The sequence below is a fragment of the Corylus avellana genome, chromosome ca4 (genome assembly GCF_901000735.1).
Source record: "Corylus avellana chromosome ca4, CavTom2PMs-1.0".
Lineage (NCBI taxonomy): Eukaryota > Viridiplantae > Streptophyta > Magnoliopsida > Fagales > Betulaceae > Corylus > Corylus avellana.
Window position 1 is genome coordinate 9,864,097 of NC_081544.1, and position 8,207 is coordinate 9,872,303.

General features: G+C 33.4%; 1 protein-coding gene across 1 annotated transcript; it reads left to right on the top strand.

Annotated features, from left to right (window-relative positions):
* The first annotated feature begins 773 nt into the window (after window positions 1–773).
* On the top strand, window positions 774–7,852 carry LOC132179748 (ABC transporter G family member 1-like). Its single transcript, XM_059592513.1, has 8 exons — window positions 774–1,114; window positions 1,589–1,668; window positions 2,885–3,355; window positions 3,961–4,047; window positions 4,356–4,481; window positions 5,245–5,439; window positions 5,535–5,621; window positions 6,995–7,852. The coding sequence occupies exons 1-8, from the start codon at window positions 802–804 to the stop codon at window positions 7,652–7,654; spliced, it is 2,019 nt and encodes a 672-aa protein (XP_059448496.1). The 5' UTR covers window positions 774–801; the 3' UTR covers window positions 7,655–7,852.
* The last annotated feature ends 355 nt before the right edge of the window (window positions 7,853–8,207 follow it).

The window sequence follows — 8,207 nt, forward strand, 5'->3', positions numbered from 1 at the left end:
TTTCTCACTGAACCCGATTTTGTGGTCAATGGAAGCAACTTTGTGGCCGTTGAAGATAACTGGTGCTTCTCATCAAAGGTCTTTGCTTTATTGACTGCATCTTTGCCTAATATAAAGCTCTTAGCAAGCATAGTGCTAACCACATCCTCCTTCCTAAAACCAGATTCAGCACCACCTGGGGTTTTATTTTTTTGTTGCTTGCAGGGTTTTGAAAAATCGGGCCAGGGTCACCCAGCAGATCTAGGGGTGGCGGCAAGGCTGGGGTGGCTCCCGGTTGGGCAGCCACCCCTTTGCTTTTTATTTTTTATTTTTAAACAAATTATTATTATTTATTCAAAATTTTTTTATATAATTTAATATATTTAACAGAATTTGATTATAGGAATTAAATTTTTTTTTTTTTTTTTTTTTTCATATTCCAAAGACCTCTGAGTACATTTTGATACCACCGGAACGTTTTGTAATTAAGGCCAACCTGATTATACATTTATCCCTAAAATAAAAATATAGTAAAAATCTGATTAGATCATATGTACATGAATTAATAAATGATGTCACATAAGTAACATCACTTAAGGAAGCTTCCAAGCAAGAGATGATATTAGTCAAAATATGAGGCCCACATAGGAATTATAGATATGCCTTCACCTTCATTTGTCCGATCATCATTCTGTCTACCACCATCTCACCGTTAATTAGCCAGCCTAACCTAAGCTAAGCTTATATATACACAACACAACCCCTTTCCTCTTCACTGCCCATATCTCTCTCTCTCTCATCTTCGTCTTCATCTTCATCTTCATGGCATCTCTTTTTCCCTCCACTCCCCATCCCAACACCGACCCAGAAATAAACGTCGCATTAGAAATTGAAACCGGAAATCCGGTTCAAAACAAAAGAGACGTTGATGCATTTAAAACGGCGACGGTTCAGAGGCGGTCGGAGGATGGTGTTTTCCTGACATGGGAGGATCTGTACGTGACTGTTTCCAACGGAAAAAATGGCACGAAAGTGATCCTTCAGGGCCTAACCGGTCATGCCCGACCCGGAGAGCTTCTCGCCATAATGGGTCCTTCCGGTTGCGGCAAGTCCACGCTTCTTGATGCATTGGCCGGTATGAGCATTTACATATTACAAAAACACAGAATATTTGCTTGCGTTTAGGTAACGTTTGGTTTTTTAAAATCAGAGAGAGTTGCTTTGAAAAAAAGTTTTTTCAAAAAATACGTTTGGTTTTTTTAGATTAAAAAAAAAAAATCAAAGAAATATTTTTAAACTTTATGGAACAGACAAATTTTTTGTTTGACACGGTTTTTTGGTACTAAAAAGTATTTTTTAAACTTCCTCCAAAACAAGTTCTCTATATTTGGCATAGCTGGTCTTTTACGTAACATTGTGGAATATAAAAGAGTGGTATAAAAGGTTTACTTTACTTGTGAGCTTTGCCTGAACTCTTGCTTATTATAGACGTGAATATAAAGGACTATGATATATGATAATAATTGGAAATAATATCATACATAGTCGTTCTATATATATGGTATTATACTCTGTAAGACTATAATTACTTGTATTGTTGATATTGCAGGGAGGTTGGGTTCGAACATAAGGCAAACAGGAGAAATTCTGATCAATGGTCGTAAGCAGGTCCTCGCTTATGGAACTTCGGTATGGAAAGAAGATAATCGCTGGTCCATGCAATTTTATTTATTTATTTTTTTTTTTGACTTCTTTTTCCAAGTGGATGACTTTTTTATTTTTTTTTATTTTTTTTTCTTCTAATTAAATAAGAAAATACCGAAAAAGGGTTGATTGTCGATAACAAATTCAAAACAAAGAATACAGTGCACAAAGTGGTTAGTAAAACAAAGGGTCACAGGACCCAATTACAAGTAATTTTGGATATTCAAGTCTATAAATCTCGTCATTTTTCGATGTTGAGAGCAGCGTAGGACAAATGGAGGGTGGAGAGAAGGTCGAGATCGGCAGTGTTATGGTGGAGAGCGAGGGAAAACCCAACGAAGTGCGTCGGAGAGGGAACCAGCTAGCGCTATGTTGAGAGGGATATATACAAGGAAAAATGAAAAAACAGAGAAAATCAAGAGGAAGAGAAAGGAAGGGGAAAGAGACCGCGCGATAGAGAGGAGGAGGATGAAAGCCATACCTCCTTTCCAGGGCGGAACTACGTTTTCTTATAAAGTTTAAAAAACTTACCCTTAAATTTTTTTAATTTTACCTCCACCAAACTCGATTTACTTCTAAATTTTTTAATTTTATCTCTCCAAACTTCAAATGCTAGTTTAACGGTGCATCTTTCCAAAAAGCACTCATAGGAAAAATCGCAATGAAAGAGACTGAAAAGAACCAAATGGTTGAGAGAGATAGAGAGAGAGAGAGGGTTTACTATTTCACTCACTCAAACTCCTGATTTTGGACTTTGTGAGTGTTTGGCCCTTTGTGGGTGTGTATTCTAGGAAATGGTGACCATTTTTGGTGGGCTGCCCACTGCCTACCCGGCCCACCCACCATGTGTAATGAGTTAGGTACGATGCAAGGGTACACGATCGGATCGGATTTGGTTTAAGCCATAAAATAATAAATAAATAAAATGTTATTATAATTATTTTAATAATTTAAATTTGACCTCACTTTATATATATATATATATAATTTTTAAAATATTACAAGTCAATCCTAACCAATCTATATCTAGCATGCTTCATTATGCCCTATTTAAACATGGCCCATCAAAACTAAAATCCCACCCGACCACTAACAAAATATAAAACAAAATAAAATTATTAACCTAAACTTTTAAAAAATTAATAATTTAACATCAATGAAAAATTGAAAATCTAATAACCTTCAATTGTGTTGGATTTAGGCGTACGTAACACAAGATGACACTCTGATGATGACTTTGACGGTGAGAGAAGCCGTGTACTACTCGGCTCAGCTCCAGCTACCGGACTCCATGACTAAATCGGAGAAGAAGGAGAGAGCAGACACGACTATGAGGGAGATGGGTTTGCAGGAATCAGTGAACACCAGAATTGGCGGGTGGGGAGTGAAAGGCATCAGCGGCGGACAGAAGAGGAGAGTTAGCATTTGCATGGAGATGTTGACGCGCCCGAAGCTTCTGTTTTTGGACGAGCCGACGAGTGGGCTCGACAGTGCAGCGTTGTATTATGTGATGAGTGGAATCGCACGACTCAGTCAGAGAGATGGGGTCAGAAGAACCATTGTCGCCTCCATTCATCAGCCCAGCAGTGAAGTCTTTCAGCTCTTCCACCATCTGTGTCTCCTGTCTTCTGGTAAAACCGTTTATTTTGGTCCTGCTTCTGAAGCAAATGAGGTAAATTAAACCCTTTTTTTTTATATAAATAAAAAAAAAAAAAAAAATTAACACCTTTTTGTAATTATAACTTCAAATTATCAATTTTTATAATCTTGGTATCTCATTAATTAATGAACTCTTTTTAATTTCATCCACATGATAATTTTTGTTTTATTAAATCTTAATGGAAGGTACTGAAATGTCTAAAATACCCCCATTTTGATTTTTTTAAAAAAAAAATTAAAAAATTAAAATTGGCTAGTGACCCATGATGATTTACATTTGTTTTTGTTTAATTTTTTAATTAACGATAAATTTGTATTTTAATATATTTTACAAGGATATAAGAGATATTTCATCTTTTTACTGTTTGATTTAACTTTAAACCCTGTAGAATAAAATTAAAAGGGACCAAAACCCTTTTTTGGTTTTTTGGTAATAAAGGAATTAAAACCAGAGATACCGACATTGTAAAAATTGATAATTCAAAATTAATAATTGCAAAATCGTCAATATTTTGTGAGGGTAAATGAAGTTTTTGCAAAAAAAATTAGTATTTTTGGAGCATATTAAAGACGGAAAAACGCAACTGATTAGCCACTCTTCTAATTCTATGTACGTAGTTCTTCGCTCTAAGTGGTTTCCCCTGCTCTACTCTCCAAAATCCATCCGACCACTACCTGAAAACCATCAACAAGGATTTCGACAAGGTAAGATTTTCCTCATATTTGATCTTTCTTAGAGATGATACTATACAAATGAGCTCAAAGTCTCTCTATATCGACTTCAAATCTCCGAACAATTTTATATCTAGATTGCTAATAATTTCAACAGAAAATGTGTAAGAGTTTATTTCTCTGAACAAAAACAAATTGTTCGAGACCTGTTTGAGCAGATATACCCTATAAAGATTTTCTCTCATTTAATAATCAAATTATTAGCAATTGGAACAGCAAAAAAATACTAAGATTGAACAAAAGAATCTTTATAATGATTAGAATTTTTTTTGTTTTATTAGGACATCGAAGAGGGTGTGCCTGGAGCAATATCCGCAGAGGAAGCAATTGAAATACTTATAAGGTCGTATGAATCAACAGGCAGGCGGCAACAAGTAACAAAGGAAGTAGCTGAAATACGTAAACAAGTAAGCAAGTAAATTAGTTAATAGTTTAATTTAGGGAAAAATCCACTTTACTCATCTGAAGTTTCAAGAATTTTTCAATTTGAACCCCAAAGTTTAAAAATTGGCAATGTACCCCCCTAATGTTTTAAAAATTTTCAAATTAAACCTTCCGTTATTAATTTTCGTCAAATTGGACAGAAATCTATGAAATTACATAATTACTCTCAGGCTTTTTTAAAAAAAAATTTCGTCCAATTTAACGGAAATTAGTAACAAAAGGTTTAAATTGAAAATTTTTGAAACATTAGGGATGTACATTACCAATTTTTAAAATTTGGGGTTCAAATTGAAAAACTCCTAAAACTTAGGGGGGTAAAGTGGATTTTCCCCTTTAATTTATACTTTTGACATGTAATATTTCCTATATTATTTTGAAATGTTTTAAAAAATTATTATTATTTTTAATTTTTGATTTTTTTTTTTTTTGAAAAACAATAGTGAAATGGAAGAAAAAAAATCCAATTTATAAGGATATTTTTAAACATATATTAATTTTTAAATCAAACTTTTTACTTCCTAAAAAAAAAAAAAAAAAATTAAATACTTCAGAACCACCTAAAATTTCACAACTTTATTTTTTTCTCCTTAAAGTTTCTTTGAAAACCGACATAAAGAGACTACACCCAAAAACTATTATTTTTCTCTATCATATATCTTATTATATATTTATACATACATAGAAAACATGCGATATATATATGTCTGATATTTTCTGGTGTTTCAGAGCTATGGAGAAATGGAGAGGAAGAGAAAGCGTGCAAGCTTCATTAATCAATGTCTTGTTCTGACAAAAAGATCTTTTGTGAACATGTTTCGTGATTTGGGCTACTATTGGCTGCGGCTAGCAATATATATTGCATTAGCTGTAGGCCTTGGTACTGTGTTTTACAATATTGGGGATGGTGATGGCTCAGTGCAGGTCGTAGAATATATAATTTCATTTTATTCTTGCAAATTAAGGTTACTTGAGAGGATTGAAATTGAATAATATTTTTGTGCTTTTGATTCTTTCAGGCTAGAGGTTCATTGGTGACCTTTATAGCTTCATTTCTGACATTCATGGCCATTGGTGGATTTCCATCCTTTGTGGAGGATATGAAGGTATTTTCAACTTTTTTTTTTTATTGGTTGCAGCTTTTATTGACTTTCCCTTTCCCACTTTGACCAAAAATAAAAAAAGCTCTCTTAAATAAAAGAAAAAGATATCCACAAAAAAGAACTTAGGAACTATTTGTAGTCAACTTTTGATTTCCAAAATAAAATAGAGCTTGTTAATTGCTCATATAGCTTCTCATAGCCCCGGTTTATGCCCGCGGCTAGCTCTCTTTTTTATTACTCAATTTATTGTTAAGTGAGAATGTTTTTTTTTAAAAAAAAATTAGTTGACTTCTTTGCTTCTTGCCAATATAAATCATTCGAAATACTCAAAATTTAAATGTTTTCTAACATTATATGCAGCGGGGGAGCCACCCCTGGCCTTGGGGGGTTTTAGCCCCTCCAAAAGTTAAAAAATGTCATAAAATTTTGAAAATTTCTTTTAAATTTTAGGTAAAACTTAATAAAACTCTCCTTCACTTTCACATATTTTTAAACTACCCCCGAAATTCACAAAACTCTCAATTAAGAGTATTGGACTTTCAATTTCTTTTAATTATTACATTCCATTAGAATTTTCAGTTACATATTGTCAAAATTCTCAAAATACCTTTGTTTTTTTTAAATAAAATATAATAAAAATTATAAAGATTCATATGTTTTTTTTTTTTATAAAAAGAAAACATATTTTCAATTTTTTATTTATTTTTATTAAAAAACAATTGGCATTTTGAAAATTTTGTCAAAATTTAACAAAAAATCATAACAAAAGAAGGTAATTGAAAGAAATTCAAAGCTCAATACCCTTGGGGTCTTTTTGGGATTAAGGGGTGTAAAAGTGTTTTTAACACTCAAAAAGTCCGTTTGAAGAAAAAAGTATCCGTTTGGTAAAATAAATTAAAAGCGTTTTTAAGGGTCCAAAAAACCTCAAAATGGCCAAAAAAACACTTTTGGCAAAAGCTTAAAAATGAAGCTTTTGCTTAAAAGCTTTTTTTGACTTAAAAACACAATTTCTTAAACGCAATCTTAAACATGCTCTTAGTAAATGAAGCTTTTGCTCAAAAGCTTTTTTTGACTTAAAAACACTATTTTTCAAACACAATCTCAAACAGGCTCTTAGTTGAGAGTTTTTAAACTTTGAGGTACGTAATGTTAAATTTTAAGGTATGTAGTGTCAAACTTAAGTAAAAGTTTATAGGGAGTTTTATAAACTTTGCCTTAAACTTTAAGTATCTTTATGAAATGTACCTTCCAAAATTAATTTTTACCCCAAAAATTTTATTTTTTTTTTAGTTTTGTCCCCCGCCTTCTCCTAAAATTCTAGTCCCGCCCCTGATTATATACAACTTCTCTTAAACTTTTCTTCAACCTTGATCCAGATATTTGAAAGAGAAAGATTAAACGGGCATTATGGTGCTACTGCATTTGTAATCAGCAACACACTCTCTGCCCTCCCATACCTTGTCCTGGTTTCAGTCATTCCTGGAGCAATTGCTTATTTCCTCCCTGGCCTTCGCAGCGGCCTACAATTCTTTCTCTACTTTGCTCTTGTGCTTTTTGCTTCCATGGTGCTGGTGGAGAGCCTGATGATGATTGTTGCAAGCATCGTGCCCAATTACCTCATGGGCATAATAACTGGTGCAGGAATTCAAGGCCTAATGATCTTGGTCGGTGGATTCTTCAGATTGCCAAACGATCTTCCAAAGCCATTGTGGAAATACCCTTTGCATGAAATCGCTTTTCACAAGTATGCCTACCAAGGAATGTTCAAAAACGAGTTTGGAGGGAAAATGTTTCCCAATCACCAAAATGGAGATGATATTCTGAGAAACACGTGGCATGCTGAAATGGGTTATTCCAAGTGGGGTGATCTTGCCGTTTTGCTAGGGATGATTGCCTTTTATCGACTTCTGTTTCTGGGCATTGTAAAGGGTACCGAGAAGTTCAAGCCTTTGATGATTAAGGCTTTCATGTCAAAGAAAAATACGCAGGTTATGATGAATCCTTCTTCTACACCCTTGCATGGAGGGAAGCTGTAGGGCTTGTTTGGTAATGGTGTAGGTTTCTTAAAGCTGCTTTTGGTGTGGGGGGAGTTGCTGTGTAGATCGATCAGTAGCTGAGAAAGCTAGCTGTTTGGTGTATTTTGCAAAATGTAAAAACTAGTATTAGCAGTTGAATGCATGCTTTATAAATGTTGTAGTGTCTGAGATTATCGAAGCAGACATAATTATCTAAAAGATGCTAGCGGCTTTGTTTGAAAGCCTTTTCCCTTAAGCCCTGTACGTGATATAGATTAATGTGGAAAAAAGAAAAAAAGTAAGAATGTTTGATTAAAAAAAAATAAAAAAAATGGTATGAAAAAGTGAAAAAATTTTATTTTGTGATGATTTTTTTATTTAAATAGTAATAAAAAGTGAAAAACGTTGAAATGTTTTTATGTTGATTTTTTTTTTAAAAAAAAAAGATTTGCCAAACAAAGCCTTAAGACTTCAAATTTGGTTCTTTGCTACTCAACTTTTTTACTTGGCCAAGCTTGTATTTCCTCCATGTAATGTTATATATAATTAAAGATCATTAAATGTTAGGTTATCT